The sequence below is a fragment of the Leptidea sinapis genome, chromosome 13 (genome assembly GCF_905404315.1).
Source record: "Leptidea sinapis chromosome 13, ilLepSina1.1, whole genome shotgun sequence".
In the NCBI taxonomy this organism is placed as follows: Eukaryota; Metazoa; Arthropoda; class Insecta; order Lepidoptera; family Pieridae; genus Leptidea; species Leptidea sinapis.
Genome location: NC_066277.1, coordinates 1,791,636 through 1,812,937, shown reverse-complemented (window position 1 = coordinate 1,812,937; position 21,302 = coordinate 1,791,636). Strand labels below are relative to the sequence as shown.

The 21,302-nt window shown below is 38.9% G+C and overlaps 1 protein-coding gene across 1 annotated transcript in view; it reads right to left on the bottom strand.

Moving 5' to 3' along the window:
• Positions 1 to 2,474: 2,474 nt before the first annotated feature.
• Positions 2,475 to 21,302, bottom strand: part of LOC126967705 (nose resistant to fluoxetine protein 6-like) — a 41,187-nt gene continuing 22,359 nt past the window's right edge. The window contains exons 2-12 of the mRNA XM_050812308.1: positions 20,565 to 20,698; positions 19,384 to 19,711; positions 18,653 to 18,761; positions 17,953 to 18,040; positions 17,367 to 17,533; positions 12,851 to 13,036; positions 11,805 to 11,975; positions 9,261 to 9,408; positions 8,586 to 8,772; positions 7,435 to 7,577; positions 2,475 to 3,492 (exon numbers count right to left, since the gene is read on the bottom strand). Of these exons, the coding sequence (XP_050668265.1) occupies positions 3,349 to 3,492; positions 7,435 to 7,577; positions 8,586 to 8,772; positions 9,261 to 9,408; positions 11,805 to 11,975; positions 12,851 to 13,036; positions 17,367 to 17,533; positions 17,953 to 18,040; positions 18,653 to 18,761; positions 19,384 to 19,711; positions 20,565 to 20,698 (1,805 nt within the window). The 3' untranslated portion in view covers positions 2,475 to 3,348. The remainder of the gene's footprint in view (positions 3,493 to 7,434; positions 7,578 to 8,585; positions 8,773 to 9,260; positions 9,409 to 11,804; positions 11,976 to 12,850; positions 13,037 to 17,366; positions 17,534 to 17,952; positions 18,041 to 18,652; positions 18,762 to 19,383; positions 19,712 to 20,564; positions 20,699 to 21,302) is intronic.

The following is a 21,302-nucleotide window of genomic DNA, read 5'->3' as shown; positions in this document are numbered from 1 at the left end:
CTGAAAATAAGTTGGCTTATTTTGTTCAACAACATGCGTCAGTTGCCAAGGCCAGTCGTGTCCAAACGTTGAACTTTCAACAGAAGAAGAAGAAGCAACATCAACGACGAAGCACATAATGTATAGCGATACATTATCTGCTTCGTCGTTGATGTTGTTTTGTTGTAACAGCGGCTAAAAATAATTATCATCTTATTAGGAGGATGCATAGTAAAAAGAAAATAAAGAAGAAGAAAATTATGGAAGAAGAAATGAAGCTCAGTAAGACCTGTTTATTACTAAAACAGATGGAGTCTACCGGGGAAACCACGTTGCAAAATGCGCCTTGAACATATTTTGATAAGATTTTTTTCTGTTTCTCAGTTTGCCTGATTCTTTGTGCACGCTAATATAAAAAACGGCTAATCTGATAAGACTGCGGTAACAAGTGATGCACTCTTGAGAATTCCATAAGATGGAAGTATATATATAGAGGTCAGATTTGGTATTCCGGTATTAGCCAATTTTCAGAATAACATAAATTAATATTATACATAATATAAAATAATGTTAAGTTTCAATTACTTCACGAATATTTACTAGTGTTACCATTTCGGAATAGAATCTATAAATAGGTCGGGGAAAAAGTCTTTTCGCATATTGTAAGACAAACTTGCAATATAATATGTTTGGCTGTACCTGCTATTTGTAAATTGCTGGTTTTGAAGACATTAAAAGTGTAACCTTACTTGTAAAAAAGTAACAAATTAGAAAAATGTTTTTCCAGTTGTTTTTAATTTGTATTTCTTTCTCCCTGTTGTGTTATGTCTTTTCTATGTGACTAAATTCAACGCGTACACCTTCCATAAGGGCCTGCAATGCTCCAGTGCTTCCTCTGGTGTTGCAAGAGAATGTGGGCGGTGGATATGATTTAACACCAGGTACTCTCGTCTGTACCCATTTTCCGTACAATATATATATATAATGACTATGTATATATTCGTTTGTGGAAAAATGTGCATATCATGAAGATTGTAACTCATTTAACTTTTAGTACAACGATATCCTACAAATGATGATTCTTATTAAAATCATACTTAAAGGTACTTTTTTGTAGATAATTTTAAGATCTCCAATTTTTGTCAAGTCAGGTGCTCGGACTCGTTGAGTGACGTTGGAGCAGGACATGCGGCTGAACCTTCGTTTGAGCTGTACCTGTTTCTCCGAGAACTGCGCCTTGGTGAAGTTCCCGCAGGCAGGAATCAATTTCTACATCCGACAAATTTTAATAGTTCATCAGGCATAATTTCACTATTACATGCAACGCAAATCATTTTTAAATTTCTGTGAATTCACTGTGCGAGAGAGTGGTGCGCGGCACGCGGGCCGCGTTACGGTGTGCTGATTCTACAGTTTGTAGGTAAACTAAATTGACTTATAACAAAGGTAATCAACACTGTACTCCATACATGATAGTTAATTAGAGTTCATTTATCACTTTAATACACCAACAGAATACTGCCCGAACACCATTAACTAATCAAGTAACAAATATGCGGGAGCATTACAGCACGCAACATGGTATTTTTTGAATATGGTATAATGAGAATTGTTGTATGAGATCTTTTCCCCATCGTTTTCTTGATTGTGCACGGTGCGCCTCAGCAAGCTGCACATTTCGAGCCCACTTCCGGATTTTTAGGACTTGAAAAGTAAGACGGATTCGGGCGATATCCGGAAAAACGGGAAAAAGGGTGTGGCACGAGGTAAATCAAAACGTTTGTGATATGTTGATGTGATGAGTGTTGGATGCTCTGTGTGACCTTTGCAACGACACATCGTGCTTTGAAATCAGACGCGGGGAAAAGAAGTTACTCAAGAAAAACATTGATAACATGCAAAAGGCACCGTTCAAACGCAAATAAGTAGAAAATCGAAGCGGTGCCCACATTTTTATGATTTTACACAAAACCACGTGGCACGAGGTCGGTTATCCAGCTGCAGCAGCTCAGCGTGCGATACATCTTTAGATTGCTTTCAAGGCAAGAAACAAGCCGCCGAGCTTTGAGCAGCTCGATTGGACAACGTCACGCGACACCAGCCCGCTGGGAAGATTAGGACTGATAATTAGGGATATCTCGGGAACGGTGCGTCCTAGACCATTTTTGACCACAGACCTGATTTATTTACGCTGCAAATATATCGATTTTTTCCTTTCCTACATTTCTATAGGATTCCTAAGTGAAAAATTCATTATTTGAAATTTGAAAAAATACCCAAAGGCTTACAAACTTTCGGAATTACTAAAATACTTTTAATTTAAATAGTGTGAAAACGGTGGTTCACTCAAAAAGGAATTTAAATAATTTCTTCACCCCACCGTCACCGACTATCAGGTGATCCTCACGCTCGTTTGTCTTCCAAATAGAAAAAAGCAGCGTTTCTTATAATGAAAGGTTTCCCAGAATTTTTTTGATCAAATTCATAAACATATCTACTTCTCTAAGGTACTTTAATTAATTATTCGTATATATTATAATATTATATGTAATAGTAGACACATTGTTATCCATTTACATAAAATAAATACAAGAAACTGAGTCCGGTCCAAGCCGTCCCGGTGCGTCACGTGGCTACGTGACTCGCCCTTCCATCACTGCACTGAGCGAGGAAGACCGAAGGCAACACAACACTTTCACAAATTCACAATAACGTTATGGCTCATCCTACTCCTGCGAGTGGTTCTAAGTGTCAATTCTCAACAATCCTTCTTCAATGCTTCGACTTCTTCTATAAGGTGTTCGATCAAAATTCAAATGACGGTGATGGATGGAAGTGACCGCTACAATTATATTTTATAACTACCCTCATATTGGCGAAGTAACAGCTGCCAACGCCCACCGGTTTGTGCGAGGTTATAGCCCTCGTACCATTGTTGCGTCGTACGTAACGGCTTCGATTCATATAATCTCCTTTTAAAGCCTGTGACGAACAGAAGTGTCATACTTGGATAAAACATATTCTTCTTTGATTAAACCCTTCACTTAATGATATAAAATTCTTATTATTTTGTCATAGCCATGACGTTCGCTTCACTATTTCTTCACTGCGGCCATCGAGCTTCAACTAGCAGTTTTCCTCAACGCTCACATGTGCATGTGCACATCCACTGGCATTCCATTTAGATTCGATATCTTAAACAGACGATTGTTCATGTTCACGCCAATGTGAATGACGATCACTGATCCGGTCCGCTCGAGGTGTAGTAGACATCATAATAATGAGCTAAACGTTGGTTAAAACTAATAATATCTGTTGTGTGAGGACGCTGGCCCCGTGATGTGGAGGCGTACCAATTCTGTAAACTTTCTACGAACTCTTTCCTTTTGTATACCTGTGTCTTAATCTTGAGACACAAGTATTAACAAAAACAGTAGTGGGCGCTTCTAGGACTAGGTACAACGGTAGGGCCATTGCAAATGATGCAACCAATATTCCCAAGTGGTACGTCATCTGAAAATAAGTTGGTCAGAATAAGAGTATGTTACATATCGAAAAGTAGAGCATGACCTCTGCTCAGCATATAAACAACGGCCCAACTAAGTAAAATCTAAATTCTAGGTACATTGTTGTGTGAAAACACGCTAAATTTCCGTACTGTGTCATGTATTATAGCCGTATTCTGGGGAGAGAACAACACTGTTTGTAGTGGAGCGAGCCAACAATCCCCAGCCACCCCACTCCACGATCAACGTAGAGTAGCAGTTGCAGATGACTCCTCTATGATGAAATGTCGTCTACACTATAATGTGACGGAGTCGCCAGCCATAATATTATTTCTGATAGAAAGGCAAATATTCCGGCCGAGGGACACAGCGAATTTATAGAAAGAAAAGAATGACAGATTTTATTTATAAACGGAAGTTCAAGTGACCTCGCTATTACAATCCCTGCTAATATTATTAATATGTAAGTTTGTTTGTTATACTTTCAACACTAGATTACTAAACTGATTTCGATGAAATTTAGTATAGATATAGAGCTTGGAAAAGGACACAGGCTACCTTTTGTTGCGAAAAAATCAATGGAGGGGTTTAAATATCGAAGGTCATTATCATAATAATTTAATAATATATTATAATAAAGGGGAATTTAACAATTGGGGAAACAGAACTAAAGAACACATAAATAAATATACAGAATTATGTAATAGTAAATTTCAGATTCTACATTTTCCAGTAGAATTACATAAATGTAGTTTTGGCTTATGTAATGAAGGGGAACATAAAGATAGACTAGATAAATTTTATAATAGTATTATAAATGTATTAACAGAATCAGCTATTAATAGTTACCATTCCAAAAAATGTAAGTCACACTCAAAACGGTATGTGGTGGGGTGGAATAAACATGTAAGTGAAGCGCACAGGCATGCCGGGCTTTCTTTTCAAAATTGGGTTTGGCACAATAAACCAAGGTCTGGAAATATTTATAATGATATGTGTAATACACGGAAAGAATTTAAAAAGAGATTGAAATGGTGTCAAGATAACAAAGAACAAATAAAAATGAATATAATTGCGGAACAACGAGCTGCAAAATTTTTTGTGATTTTTGGAAGTCTACTAATAAGTTAAATGTAAAGCCTGGCCTGCCAGTAAGTGTGGAAGGTTTATGCGAGAGTAGGGATATAGCCCATTTGTTTAAGGAACACTTTAAAGTGTGTTCACCCTTGGGTTCTTCTAAGGAAGCGTTGAATACTGGGTCCGTCATGTCCGGTGAGCTGTTTAATGTGTCGGCCAAACAAATAGCTAATATAATTGCCAAAATGTCACGTGGCAAATCGCCAGGTCATGATGGGCTCAGTATAGAGCATTTGAAGAACGCAGGAGTCCGTTTACCCAATGTACTTGCCACATTCTTTAATCTCTGTCTTAATCATTCGTACCTACCTGCTGCACTCATGAGGACTATTGTTGTACCAATAGTTAAAAACAAAACGGGTGATTTATCAGATAAGCGCAACTATAGGCCCATTTCTCTGGCGACTGTTGTAGCAAAGGTGTTGGATAGTGTGCTTGACTCAGAACTGCAAAAACATGTGCAAATTCATGCGGCGCAATTCGGTTTTGTACCCGGACTTTCTACTGAAACTGCCATTCTGAGTCTCAAGCACACTGTCCAATACTATACTGATAGGCGAACGCCTGTGTATGCCTGCTTCCTTGATTTATCAAAAGCATTTGATCTTGTTTCGTATGATCTTTTATGGAAAAAACTCGATAAGACTCGCGTGCATACACAGGTGCAGCGTCTCTTTCAGTACTGGTACGCTAACCAGACCAATAATGTAAGATGGGCTGGCAGCCTCTCGGATGCGTACAGGCTAGAGTGCGGGGTGAGGCAGGGGGGGTTGAGCTCACCCATGCTCTTCAAATCTGTATGTCAACGAGCTCATAGTTGGGCTCAGCAGCGAGCGTGTCGGCTGCTCGGTTAATGGTGTTTATATAAACAACATTAGCTACGCGGATGACATGGTGCTGCTGGGTCCAAGTGTAGGCTCTATAAGAAGGCTGTTAGCTATCTGTGAAAGGTATGCGATGCAACATGGGCTCAAATATAATTGCCAAAAATGCAACTATTTGGTCTTCAGAGTCCCTGGTAAGAATATATGTAATATTCCGCCAATGAAGCTGAATGGTGTTGAGCTTAAGAAAGTTCAACATTTTAAGTACCTTGGACACTACGTCACCGAAGACCTCGAAGACCAAATGGATATTGAGAGGGAACGCAGGGCACTGGCGGTGAGGAGTAATATGCTGGCTCGCAGGTTTGCTCGATGTAGCAGTGAGGTAAAGATAACGCTTTTCAAAGCATATTGTCAAACCTTCTATACGAGCAGCCTGTGGGTCAGATATACTCAAAGAACGCTTAGTGCCTTTCGCGTTCAGTACAACAATGGTTTCAGGTTGATGTTGGGGCTGCCCCGCTTTTGCAGTGCTTCGGCAATGTTCGCGGATGCGAGGGTGGACGGCTTCCATGCCATCCAACGCAAAAGAACCGCGTCATTGCTGAGGAGGTTGCGGGGTAGCCCTAACATCATTCTGCAAACCATTGCTAGTCATTATGATGCGCCAATTATAAAGGCATTTATGTGGCTTCATGTGCCTGTTTAGTTATAATTATACTAATATAATTAAGGACATTTTACTAACAATTATAATGGATATCTTTTTTTTTTTCCCGAATTGAAATTAATAATATTATTAAGTATTTTCTTATTAATTGTGATTATGACATATCTTAAATTTTAAACTGTAATTTTATCTGTAATTTAATTTTTAAAACTTAATAAATTTTATAAATATAATGCTTATCGCTTTCCTACCGACGTTCGCTACGCGAGTATTGAAGGTCAGCTTGAGGTCTATTGTTACGCCAAGTATTTTAAGCTCATTGAATGTGGCAATGTCAATACCACCCATGCTAAGGCGTGGAGTGTAGTACTTAAATTTCCGTGTAATGATTATAGCATTAGTCTGGAACAGCTGGAAAAGCGAGAACTCAATCAGCCAGAGGCACATTCCATTCAGTCGTGGCCACCTCCAACGATGAGAAGGAAAACGGCGACGAGGTTCTTGACACAATCAAAAAAGTGGTGGATCCCCAAAAAAGACGACAGCTCGGCCTCGGCTTTGCTATTGCCATAACCATCTGGCTCTCCAAAATCATGGAGAGCAAAACCAACCGCCAGTTGTCATGTCTTTAGGATCGATAGTTGAACAATGAGCGGCAGTTCGTACTGCTTTTACCGTTGTTCATCGTCTGGTGATTGGTGTTGATCTGGTGTTGCTAGCGTTATTCCCACTTAGGGAGAAGGCTTTATAGTTTGAGAGCGAAGATCTTTGATGGATCATATGGCACTGCTTCCCACAAAATTTCCATCTAATATGTTGGATATCTCCAGCAATGTGCAATGCAGACGATAAAACTGGAGATGAAAGTACTGGCCAAAAAGATGTCTCCAGGGAAATCGTCGATTAGTGTCGAAATACGTATCTCCTATCGAATTTTTTCTTGAGATGGTCGCGAAACGGGGTAAAGTGGAATTTGTGAAATTTAATTCCAGAAGGCTCGAGCTTGCGTGAATGCAGCGGAGGCCTTCTGAGAGAAGAACGAATTGCTTAACAGGATCCCTGCCGCGGCCACCACATGCCACCACTTCATTATATGCCAACTTCACAACTATTCTCTCCAACTGCATGTGTGGGATCCTCCACAGTGCGGTTCTTAATGTATTTTCTTTCACGTACGACGAAACTATATAATGAACTTATTACAATGTATTCGGAAAACAATAAAGACAAGCCAAGAGAGTGGGTGGCGGTGATCGCCAGCTACCATCAGGTGAGCCTCACGCCAGCCTCTTTCCGAAACAACCGACACAATACTCACATTCTTAAAGAGTGATCCGTGCTCGAGCTGAGTCTTAATGCCGAGCAGATAATGTACGATGTCTACGTGGACGATGTACACCAGGAACGTGAGGCGGCTCGGAACCAACCAGCCGCTCCACTCTGCTATTCTGCTAAATGTATCTGGAAAAGTTTTATCAAGCATGTTCATATTTAGAGGTTTTATTTATTAGTAGTGTTAAATAAGTTTGCTTAGCAATTCAATTCAATCAATGATTATTTGAAATCTTCATTAATTTCTATACAGTAAGCATTTAAATGCTTCATATGTTTTTTGGAGGCTGGACAAGTTTGCAGGTCACGCGTGCCGCACTGGCCACCGCCTGCACATTTTCATTATAATATTGCAACTGAATGACTGACATTTCAAAAGTTTTACAATTAAATCAAACGGGCTCTTGAATGTCGAGGCAATGTAATATTATTAAATACGATTATGGTAAATGATAACGATTATGCCAATGATATTTAAAAGTATAGATAGGTTACGTAGACAACATTCGGTGTTTGAAAATGATTCACTAATGCACACATGAATAATTTAACATTGCAATAGCACACTAAATTACAATTACACGTCAAAGAAGGATAGTAAATGCAATTATCGCAAGCGAAAAAGAGATAACTCTAATTTGCTAATTGCTTCGTATTTGTATAGAGAAAATACAGTTAATTCATCACATATGATTTTTTACCGTACACCGTGATTTATGGCTAAATTATGATTGCTACACGTGTGCGTCTTGACAGTTCCTATCGCGTGTGTAAACACTTCAGCTATAAGTTGCGATAGTATGATCCGCGAGCTTCTCGAAAGACATAGCAGAAATAAATTGCAGGAATTAGTACGACATGTAAACACTATTGCAAAAACTCATGCAAGACTTCCGCGAATTTGCTTGCAGGTGGAAACGCGGCCTTAGGACAAGTAGTTATATTGACTGCTGTAAACGAGGAAAGGTCGGTGAACGTGCTTGCCACCAACGCGTGCTCAGTTCTGACAACAACAGCTAGTTATGTCAAATACAGAAACCACAACAGAAGTACTTATATTTACGTCCTTCACTTGAGTGCGATTATTTTCGCGTATTTCTATATTGCCTGTAACACTTTGTTATATACATTACTTGCCGTCATATTTATAAACAACACTGAGCAGCAGGAAGCCGAATAGCACCGCGACCAGTGGCCTGTGGGTGGCGGCCACTAGCAGTCGTAGCGGCAATGACGCGCGCTCCTCCGCAAACAAGTACAGGCCGGTGAAGTAGTACAACAACGCGATCGCCGGGATGGTCGCCCACGTCAATATTGATAGAATCTGAAATGAAACAACAAAATATTTTGTGCAATATGACAATATAGCGATCAGAATGATGTGGACTCTCAGCTCGTCTGCTGGCACTCGGCACGCTGCCACTTCGCCGCGTATTCACGGACAGCAGCCTGGCATCAGTGTGACTCATGAACCTCAGGATGGATACAACAATAATAATAATATATTGACTCACTTTTAGACAAATTATCTTGCCCCAAACTAGGCATAGCCTGTACTATGGGTACAAGGCAACGATATATTTAATCAATATACTTAAACATACATAGATACATATAAACATCCATGACTCGGAAACAAACATTCATATTCATCATATAAATGATTACACCTACCGTGGTTCGAACCCGGCACCTCTAGCTTAGTAGTCAGGGTTACTAACTTCGGCTATATGAATCGTCATCAATATTTGACAACTGCAGCAATCTCTATAAAACACACGAGGACATCACTGGTGCCCCGGGCTGGTGTACCTTGGTCCTGGGCGAGCCATCGATGTGGGCAGCCGGCGTGTGGTAGATGCGGTCACCCAGGAACACGCCTACCACGAACGGCAGCAGGTTGTTCTGGGTGAACAGGTGCATGCCGCGCATCTCGGCGTTCACGAACGTTCGATACAGCCTGGAACGTGATCAACTATATTCACAGAACCATATTGCTTTATTATACTTTATTGTTCTACCTTAAATCAATTCACCTCATAAACATGGCCTATATTAAGTAGAAATAAATGTAACTTTCGTTGTCTATTTGTTATCACATCATTGTAAATGTTCAACTCATTGAACAATAATAACTTTATTCAAACCTACCTACTCTAAAATCAGGGATAAGTTTCCAGGGGTGTACTTAGTAGGAGAAAACGAACTAGTAAGTTTGGTGCTCCTCTTGTCTTCGTAGGTATACGAACATACAAAGACCTATTATCAACCTACTAACGCGCTGCGATTTTCTAAAGTGAGCAGCTACAGATCGATTTCAAGAGATTGAACATATCTTGCAAAAGAAAGCAACAAGACAATATAATGGAAAACATGGACATCGAAGCCAATAGGTGGATTTCAATGAAATCAAACAAATACTTTCGAATTTCAGAAAAGATTCAACTACAAGGAAAACTGATAAGTACTTCAACGATCGGAGGGCTCGACTCACAGAAATATTAAACCGAACTACTACTAATTACTTAGAAATCAACAGGTACTAGTTGATCACAAGTACCTTAAATTACTATGAATCCATCAAGTCTCTTTTGAATCAAGCAATGGTATACTTATCACAAGGCGAGAAACAGCTACAGTTGCTAGGCAAACTATAGAAACCACAAGGCATCCAAGGAAATAAATGTGAAGATACGAGTTAACCGATCTTAAATCTTAATTACAGATGCAGAATTACTTCATGTTACAGATGCAGAAGAAAATAAAAATGATGGTACTCGGGATTGGCCAAAAATATAAAAAAACAATGGCGAGAAATAGAGGAAACTCATCAACTAATTTTAATGGAAGAAAGCACCTTAGACCATAGCTACTTTCGAGAAACTTTGATTGAAAAAAACATAAACAGAATATGACTTAATCATTGAGCGTATCATTGCTAAAGCTTAAAACAAAAAAAAGAGTAACAGTGCCAGAGGGTAACAGTGAGCACAAAGGTAACCTACCGAATAATATTTCCTGTATTCGACGAGAACTATGAGACATGCGAATCATTCTACGACTTATTTGAAAAAAGTATACATGAAGTCATTATCAGCAACCGTAAAGATGCAGTACCGTATGAGGCGAAGCACTTATGCTCATCAAGCACTTGACTAGTGAGCAACTCGATTACTAGACACTCGGCTGATTTACGATTTCTGCAAACGTTCCACCACCTCGTATTTATTAAGCAACTCAGCTCGTCTATATCATAATATATGATGGTGAACGACTTGGATGTTACTTCTATCATTGAATCGCTGCAACACTTACACAAGACGTCGTGTCTCATCCTGATGCAGCTGGAGAATCACTTTTTTTATGAAAATAAAGAATGAGACGAGCAGGATGTTCAGCTGATGGTAATTGATACGCCCTGCCCATTACAATGCAGTGCCGCTGGGGATTCTTGAAAAACCCCAAATATTCTGCGCGGCACTACAACTGTGATCGCCTCCTTGAGACATAAGATGTTAAGTCTCATTTGCCCAGGAATTTCACTAGCTACGGCGCCCTTCAGACCGAAACACAGTAATGCTTACACATGAATGCTGATCTGTATGATCTCTCAATAAACAATAAACATTTGCGATCGAACACACAGCCGTCACTGTTTTGTAAGTAACAATGAACATCACATCACATTTTAAGACACGTAGCTTCATTAGAAATTATTAATAAAATATATATTTCATTGGCTCAGTCCATAATAGGTTATTGTATTCCGATTTGGGGAGCTTCAGCTAAAACAAAATTTATTGAAATTAAAAGCTTACAATGAGCTTTGATTAAAGTTATGTATTTTAAGCCGTATAGATTTTCTGCAGAAAAGCTATATGATGAAAATCAATTAATGTAAACTGTAAGTAAATTATACATAGTACTCACAATTCTGAAAGTTTAATTTAATTTTACTTATGATACTAATAGGATATTTATAAGTTCATTAACTAAATCTGCTTTCGCGCAAAATCAATTCTTAAATAAATCTACACAACTTTACAACATTGTTATTAAACACGTAAATATATATCCGAAAAATTATTATTACTGTAAAAAGTTGTAACAAGATAGATAATGACCAAAAACTATGAGGAGACGGAGGCCCTTTTATGTATTTTAAAGTAACAAAAAACGCACACATACACACACACCCACACCTTATTAGTGTTAAGTAGCTACCTACTTAGTGATTATAGATATGGAAGAGCTGGATCTTCGGACACAGGTTTGGTCACCTAAAAGAAGGCCCCATCCAATTATATCATATAGGATAACTTTTGGTACCAATAGTGAAATTTGAATGAAACTCACTCCGGGTTGAGCAGCAGAATGGCCTCCAGGTCTTGCAGCCACACGTGCAGCACGGGCGCTACAAGCGCAACCAGCAGCACGCCGATAAATGCCGCCGTCCGGCCGCGACGCCGCGTGATCAGGTACAACAGGAGCGCGATGATGGCCATCTGGACTTCGGCCGCGACGTGCCTGCGAGGTCACGCAAACACAATGTATTGTGTCCACTGATTCCGGTCTTATTATCTATTTACTCGCTTTTGTCCGCAACTTCGAAAGTGTGGATTTTAGAATCAGTTCCTTATCTATCTAAGGTATATTTTAATTTTTGTAAGGATAGTTGAAATAGTCGCGCGCGGAATATGGTTATTATATAGTCCATTCATTAACTGGTCACATGATCTATTTATACAACAGATTTTATCAAGTTCGTGCAAGCCGTTCTTGAGTTATAAAAGAAAACAAAAATTTCAATTATCAAAGAACTGGTGTCTGTCAGTCATAAATCGTTTCCATTACCGACTGAGGCTACAGACTTATAAGTTTAGAAAATATAATGTAATAGGTCGAGGATAAGTTTCATCGCATTTTATAAGAAAAGTAAAGACGTTTTTTCAATGTTTATTTACGTTTAATTACAGTATTTGTGCCAACTTGTTCGATGACAATTGGCCATCTTGTAGGCAGTGAAGAAATCCCTTTACTATAGATTTTTTTGGATTTGTGACAAAAAAAACGCAGCAAGTAGTTTTGGCAGTCTTTTTGATGTTAACCTGACACTACCGAAAGAATTCTGAAGAGACCGAAACTGGTGGAAATCTGAAGTTTCAACGTCAGTGCTACGTGGCGGATGCATTACCACCTCCCAGCCACACTGTTACTTCATGCTGAGTGGCTAAAGATGTCCACTCACTCGCACTCCACTCATGTTACAGAGTAGAGAAAACAGTTTTAGGTTTACTTAAGTAAATGTAGTGGACTCAATCACAACATCACTGTCGATCGTGTCCACTACATCTGCGGCAGCTCCCTATGAACGTGCGCTATGGATTCTTGTTGAAACTCACCAAGTTTGAATGCCACAAGCTATGTTATTCGACACAAAATTGTTAATGAATAGCAGGTGCGACCACCAGTAGCGGCGACAATCGCTGACCACAGGACCCACGTAGTAGGACCACAGTGGCCCGCTGCCCGCATGCCGGAACCACGTGCTGGTGAACCAGATCAGGACCGTCACAGCTGGCAGCAATCTGCAAACATTTTCTGTTTGGAACTACTTACGATACGAAAATATACGCCACAGACTAGAGAAAAAGGCCGCAAGTAATAACTTACACCTTTAGGTGGAGAGACCTGGGTTTATTACTTGAGTGTGCATGACAGCTACGTCTCACACTTGCGATACGTCATTCACTTAGTTTGCCGCTTTTTTTTTGACATGTTCACAGATATACAAATGATTTAAGTTTTCTTTAGTGTTAATTCCGCCAATATTTGTTTTTAAACAACAATTCGACAGGTGTTTCGCCTCTACATGAAGCGTCCTCAGGACGTGTTGTCTCGCCAAAATCTGGCACGAGACAAAAAAATTAACTCTAAAGAAAACTTAAATCATTTGTATAATTATGGATTTCCGCAAAGTAACGCCTAATTCAATAAATGTTCACAGCTGTCAAAGTCTATTTAGACATCTATCTTCTGTATAAATTATGTGACGCAGCAGGCTTCTTTAAAATTTCGTTACGATAAAATGTATACAAAGTTTGAGGACGGTCGCTCAGTATAATTAAGAAAGTCTTAATATTATAATAACCTTTAGTAACGTATTTTTCAAAAGAGTTGTTAAACATGACGTACTTTTATAGGCTATAAATTATGATTCGAAAATTAAATCTTTTTTCTTTAAAGCGGTCGTGACTTTATTTTACGAGCTCGATCATTAACTTTGCAGATTAAGTTTATACGTCAGTATCCATCCCTACTCTTTATTATGAGTAAACGATGTCACCGATCTTGAACCCGTGCACAACAAGCAAATTTTACTGAACTTTACTAATTACTCAAATTTTACTGTTAATTATTTGCTGTTCTTTCTTTTATGAAAATAAGGCACGAGATGAGTAGGACGTTCAGCTGATGGTAATTGATACGCCCTGTCCATTACAATTCAGTACCGCTCAAGATTCTTGAAAACCAAAGCTTCCCGAAAATTCTGAGCGGCACTACAACTGCGCTGTTACCTTGAGACATAAGATGTCTAAGTTTAAGTCTCATTTACCCAGTAATTTCACTAGCTACGGCACCCTCCAGACCGAAACACAGTAATGCTTACATATTACTACTTCAGAGCAGAAACAGGCGCCGTTGTGGTACCCATAATCTAGCCAGCATCCGTATCCTGTGCAAAGGAGCCTCCCACTGGTAAATGGTTCTTATTTTCCTAATCTTGCTCCACTTTTATGATTATCCTGTTTTTTTTCTATACAGTGGTGGACATATAATTAAAAAACACTATCTTAAACAGTATTCAAGATACTTTGAAACAACATTTTTTATTTAGAAATAAAAAAAAACAAACATTTTGCATAAAACTTGTTCAATGACTTATCATTTATTGAAAAACCAACAAAAATACGACTTAACAACAGCCGTTAAAACATCTAAATGTCTTATTAGGTATCAACAGTAATGTACAACTAATTAGAAGCAACAGAAAAATACAGTATTTGTTTTATTACTTATAAGGATAAGTTATCAGTAATATATTGTAAGCAATATATTACGTAATGCTGTTCAAAGCGAATAAATTTTCTTATAATTAATATTTAATTGCGAAGCCTTTTTTGTTTATGACAGCTCTACAACGACGTGGTATTAGTTCAAGCAATGTCTGACATTTCTCGATTGAGGATTGAGTTCCATGCTTTGACAAAAGCTTCATAAAGTTCTTTTTGAAGATGCGTTTGTTTGAAACTTTCTTTTTGATGACATACCACAGATTTTCAGAAGGGTTTAAGCCCAGACTATTTGCAGGCAAGTCTGATACGTAAGTTCGCTGTTCCTTAATATACACTGTTGGTCGTGTGTTTAGGGTTATATTACCTTGAAAGATCCAGGTTACAGGCAAATGATCATCAAAGTAGGGAATAATTATGTCCTGTAATATGTTTTGATACTGAAATTTATCCATTGTACCTTCAATCTTTCGAACAGGTGCAACTCCACATCCGATAAAAACATCCCCATACTTTGATATTGCAGCCACCGTTCTTAACTATGCTTCTTGAAAAAATGAAAAAAAAAATGAAAAAGATTCTCGTGTATTTATAATTATTGAAAGCATGGTTTATTAGACGTCTAACATAGAAATGCAAATTAACAATTTTTGTCTAGATGAAGCGTCACATCTTTTATTTTTGCCCATTTTTAACAAAACTTATTGTACACAAAATTCCAATTTGATGTTTGTGCCGCCAAATCGGTAGAAAAAGCATAGAAATAAGTTTTTTTTAATTCCTAAAATGGACCGAACTATGGATTATCTTAATTGTTTCTAATTAGCCGTCCATGCGGTCAGTAACATAAAATACAACTAGAAAGATTAAAACTCTTGTGTGATGCGTTTCTTTTTTTAACCGACTTCAAAAAAGGACGAGGTTCTCAATTCGTCGGTATATTATTTTTTATGTTTGTTACCTCAAAACTTTGGACTGCGTGAACGGATTATTCTTTTTCTATTTAAAAGCTGGTGCTTCTCGTGTGGTCCCATTGTAATTTGGTCCAGATCTGACACTGGCATCCATGGGAAAACCATAAGTCTTAAAGAACAATGGCGAAATTTTACCTGACTATAGGAATAACCGTCTAAGGTTAGAATAGTTACAAAATAAATCTTCGCTGATAGATTGACTTGTTAGATAAAATTGTATTGCAAAATGAACCGGGGAAATAAATAAAATATTTATTTCATTTAGTGTTGTTGTTGTTGAAACATGTTAGTTGTAATATAATAGATAAGTATAAATTATAGTTAGAACGCTAAAGTAATAAAAAGAAAAACCTAACCTAAAAACTCAAACAAAATAATCATTTATTTCTCCATTATCCCGGTTCCAAATTAAAAATGAATAATGTCAGTAGATTCAGAAAATTATAGAGAATTAATTAGTACACGTCAGTTCTTGAGACGCTACCATTTAATTTCAAATATTTTGTAGTATGAAACTTCGCCATTGTTCTTTGCTATACATTCGTAAACTCAATATCGCGCTAACTAATTTCGAGAATTCTTTTTTTATTGGAAAGGATATACTTTAAAAGTAGTTTGGTTGGGTTCTGATTATGGAATCCATGACAAATTAGACGGAACTCTTCAATTCTTTGGAGCAAATGAAAGATACTCGGCCGAATCTTTTTTATGCTTTTAGGAAATTTAAGTCACCTACCGTAACGTAGTAATGGTCAAATAATTGTCGTAGTCGAATATGATGATCAACGGAACTCTTTTACAACTTACAGTAAGGGTCCGATCTGTGGCAGAATTTCTAACTGCCTGTAAATTGTAATCAAATTGGCCAGTGCTTAGGTTCATTGCTGCATTGAAAAATTTTGTCTATCTACACATATTTAGACAAATTGTTAGTAAATGTACTTCAGATTCACTAAAAATCCAAAAAAATTAACAAAAAAACAACCGACTTCAAAAACACGATACCAAAACAATAGATATTATTTTTTGAGTCGGTGTCAGCCAAGATAAGTTTGTAACTACATACATAGGTATAGGTGAGATGTGCTTGAGTCGTGAGGAGGCGAGGGCGCGTCGCGGCGGAAAGACACCGATCCCAAAAATACAATAACCGTAACTAGAAATAGATTAATTAATTAGATTGTATAAAAATACGCAATTATTTTTATACTTTTAGATAGTATGTATAGATAGTATGCACTATACTAAATATACATCTATTGTTTTGTTTTCGTATTTTTGAAGTCGGTTGTTTTTATGTTAATTTTTTTTTATCGTTCGTTTTCAACATGGATGATAACATATGATATGATGATGTTGAGATGTACACAGTGAAGGTAGCTGCCCACGAACTATTGCTGTTGCCGGTACATCTCACCTGCCCAGTCGGTACACAGTGAAGGTACCTGCGCACAAACTATTACTGTTGCCGGTACATATCACCTGCCCAGTCGGTACACAATGAAGGTACCTGCCCACAAACTATTGCTGTTGCCGGTACATCTCACCTGCCCAATCGGTACACAGTGAAGGTACCTGCCCACAAACTATTGCTGTTGCCGGTACATCTCACCTGCCCAGTCGGTACACAGTGAAGGTACCTGCCCACAAACTATTACTGTTGCCGGTACATCTCACCTGCCAAGTCGGTACACAGTGAAGGTACCTGCCCACGAACTATTGCTGTTGCCGGTACATCTCACCTGCCCAGTCGGTACACAGTGAAGGTACCTGCTCACAAACTATTGCTGTTGCCGGTACATCTCACTTCCCAGCCGGTATACAGTGGAAGTACCTGCCCACGAACCATTGCTGTTGCCGGTACAACTCACCTGCCCAGCCGGTAGATCAGCGCGAATGGAAACATCGCCCACGACTCCGGCTGCTGCTCCGCTTCTATTTTGAGGGTGTGTATGAGCAGACATCCAGATATTATGTAGTAGATATGCACGAAGGTCATACCGCTAAATAAAGTTTGGAAAAAAGGTCTGTCATAATTCTGAAACAAACAAAATATTATCATTATTGCAAGATCGAGCGATGCTATCATATTAATAACTGTTTTGAAGCATTCTTTTTGAAGGGCTTTAGTTGAAATCATATTAAACTCAAATAATATAATAAGTTATGGCTGCGAGATGACGACACGGCGGTCCCTACCGTATTAATAACATTAAATAAATTCGTGTTGCCTCCCAATCCCACAAGGTGGATAATTATACTCAAAACTTCAAATTTTAATGGATTCTCAGTAAAGACAGCAGTATGTCATACAACTTGCTGCATAATTTTTTTTGTTGCTTTAAATTGCAGACTGAATGGTGGCGTATCTCGCCAGTTGTTGGCCACGTGAGTAGCGAGGTGGCCGATTTTCGTAGCTCGCTGCGACCTCGTGAGAGAAGTACGGGGAGAGCTCACCAGCTCGAAGTCTCGCGGGTTGTCCATGAAGCCGCAGCCCATGATCCAGAGAGAGTGCTGCAGCACCGTAAAGAACACCGCGACCGCCCTGTGAACATCACAACATGGCGTAATGCTTAACTGTCACGCAGTACACCCGCCAATGTAAGCGCTGAGCCACCGAGCCGCCCCGAACATCCACCACCGAGCGTCGCCGACCGTCACCGAGCACCACCGAGCAGCAACAAGCTTTGCAGGTGAACCAGCGGTTGTCTATGCTTCTGGCATACGTCAAATATTATTATTTACCCCCATGCTTTAAATCCTCTCTCATTAAAGATTCTAAAACCAGTAACCACAGTAAGTAGTAACCATTACGTCATCCAAACGAGTGTTGTAATGAAATTCAGTACAATAACGTCATCCAAACGAGTGTTGTAATGTTGTACTGAATTTAATTACAACATACGTTTGGATGACGTAATGGTTACTAGTACTGGATTTTTTAATTTTAGCAGTAAGCTAACTGTTTCAGAATCTTTAATAGAGCATTCATATTATGGATTAAGATAAAGTCTTGCATGCAACTGTTGATAATTAGGTATTAAAACACTCATGTGATACTATTATCACACCCACATTCGTGCTTTAATATCCCTTATTACATAACAGTTGCATAAGTAACTATAATATAATATTTCTATAATTATATGTGTATTACCGTATTGCATGAAATCCTTGAAACTTCTTATGTCTCGTGTCCTTAAACTCGTTTGTTGTCAGCCTTTTCCAACTTTGGAAAATTGAGAAACTGAGCAAGTAAGGATTACCTAAAAATATATAAACTTTTATCAACACATACTAGAGGTCATCATATAAAACACCATTTGTAGTAGTAATAATAATAATAAATAAATAAATAAAAGGTCTTATAGCAACGATACGAGAGGTTGCAGCTAGAAGCAAACCAAGGCTCTAGAACTTAGGCTGCAATGGAGAGGAAAGACCTTCACAAACCGAGACTCGAACTAGAAGTAGGGACAAATACAAATCTAGGCTGGAGCTAGAAGTGACGACATTTACAAAACGAGGTTGGAGCCAGAAGCAGGGACAATCACAAACCAAGACTCTAGAACTTAGGAGTGCAGTGAGGAGGGAAGATCTTCACAAAACGAGACTCGAGCTTAGAAGTGGGGGCAAATACAAATCTAGGCTGGAGCTAGAAGTGATGACATTTACAAAACGAGGTTGGAGCCAGAAGCACCGCACAAGGAAGCTCATTCCACAGCTTTATAGCTTTCAAGTATTTACAAATCTGGGCTGAAGCTTGAAGCGGGGACAGTTGGGGCTTTAGTGGGGACATTCACAAACCGAGACTGTTATGATTATACACGCTAACGCGTTGTAATGTATCTCTTAATGTTTGAATGGACACCAAATAAAATAGCTTACCAGTGATTTTTGTTTTGGATCTACTCAATTGAAGGTCATAAAGTGTTCCAAAAACGTTTAACAGGATAATACCGAACACTAAACCTCCAAACAGCCAATCGTTGGCGTCCACTTGGGGCTCTGTACTTATATTGGAGCGATGGCAGTAGTAGACAGTCGTTACTGTTGCCTGGACTCCATATTGATCGTGTATTGTTTCGTTGAGGCACTCCTGGAGCAGCGCTACGTCAGACAGCTCTTGGATGTGTCTCTTGCAAGTTCTCGTAACACAAAGCCCTCGTTCTATGTGTGAGTGGTTAAATCGTATTAATCTGCTTTTAGAATATTCCTGAAAATAAAATGTAGCAATTAATAATCATATTTAACAGTGGGAGGCTCCTTTGCACAGGATGCCGGCTAGATTATGGGTACCACAGCAGCGCCTATTTCTGCCGTGAAGCAGTAATGTGTAAGCCTTACTGTGTTTCATTCTGTAGAGCGCCGTAGCTAGTGAAATTACTCGGCAAATGCGACTTAACATCTTATGTTTCAAGGTGACGAGCGCAGTTGTAGTGCCACTCAGAATTTTTGAGTTTTTCAAGAATCCTGAGCGGCACTGCATTGTAATGGACACGGCGTATCAATTACCATCAGCTGAATGTCCTGCCCCTCTCGTCCCTTATTATCATAAGAAATAACAAAAAAAAAACAATTTTATTTTACTAGCAAACAGAAAACAGATGCCTGTTGGCGCAACTAAAAGAAGTGGAAAGAAGAAGAATGCAGTTGAAAAGAAACTTGAAACCATGTTAAAGTTATTATATAATGGAGCCGGCAGCGGACCAGATAGCGCGGGCACGCCATAACCTTGTTCCGTTATCTGGCCACCCAACACCCTGGCCTCCTCACCACCTTACTCCTTGACTACTTCGTCACCCGACTCTCCGCGCTGTTGTTCTGCATTAAGGTTTGTGCGCAAAAAAAAAAGAATGCTGCTAGAGTTTCTTGCGCAGCTTCTTCTCTCTAAGAGCGCCATTTGTTTCCGAAGTAGTAGTGTTCCGGTAGTAGTATCTAGTGTAATAGAAATGACATCAAAAAGAATTCTAAAGGAATCAATTTTGAGAAAATAAATGCCATTTATGCCATTTTATACGTCCTGTTTGTTGGATGCGCTGCAGGTTCAGCAACTGCAAGGTGCTCACCGTTATCAAATCGATGACGTCGTTGCCCGGGGCGCCGGTGAGGTCAGCAGCCAACACGCAGTACAGGCCGGGCTCACGCGCTAGGCACTCCTCGTAGTGGTCCATCTCGAAGAGCGGGGGCATCCTGAAGTACTCTGTAAAAGTTTCACTCTTTGTTGGTATACAGACGTTAACATTATCTCTATTGGCTCACATCAGATCAGTCTATGAATTCTCGATGCCGTGGCCCCATCTGTGAGAGCCCATGCCCTGGACGGCAGGAGTCACCACTTCGCTTAACAAAACGCACACACAACAGTCCAATTTAGCCACATTTATTATTTGAAAAAAGCTGTCATATAAAGATGTATTGATGCCCTCTAACACTACACATGCCAAAAAGATGTCAAAGTCTAAAAGTCAAGTTTTTACCAAATTAATTTTAATTCATGGAACTTAAAATTTTAATATAAACCTGTTAACCGAATTATTTTATGTAATTAAAATTATTAAATTTGAAAGTTTGTTTCTCTCATTATAAAGTTATGGAGTAACAAATATACATACAAACCGAACTGCTAGTCCACTGATCTCACTGTGCAAATCGGGTTCTAAATTCAACATACGCAGCTATAAACTGAAAAAAAGTTTAAATTGCTGCCTGTTGACCAATAATATTGTAAGCAACTTGAGCTGGTAAACGCAGAAATATATAGAAATAGCAGTCGAAGCTTATTATGGTGTCATTTGTAGTTAGAT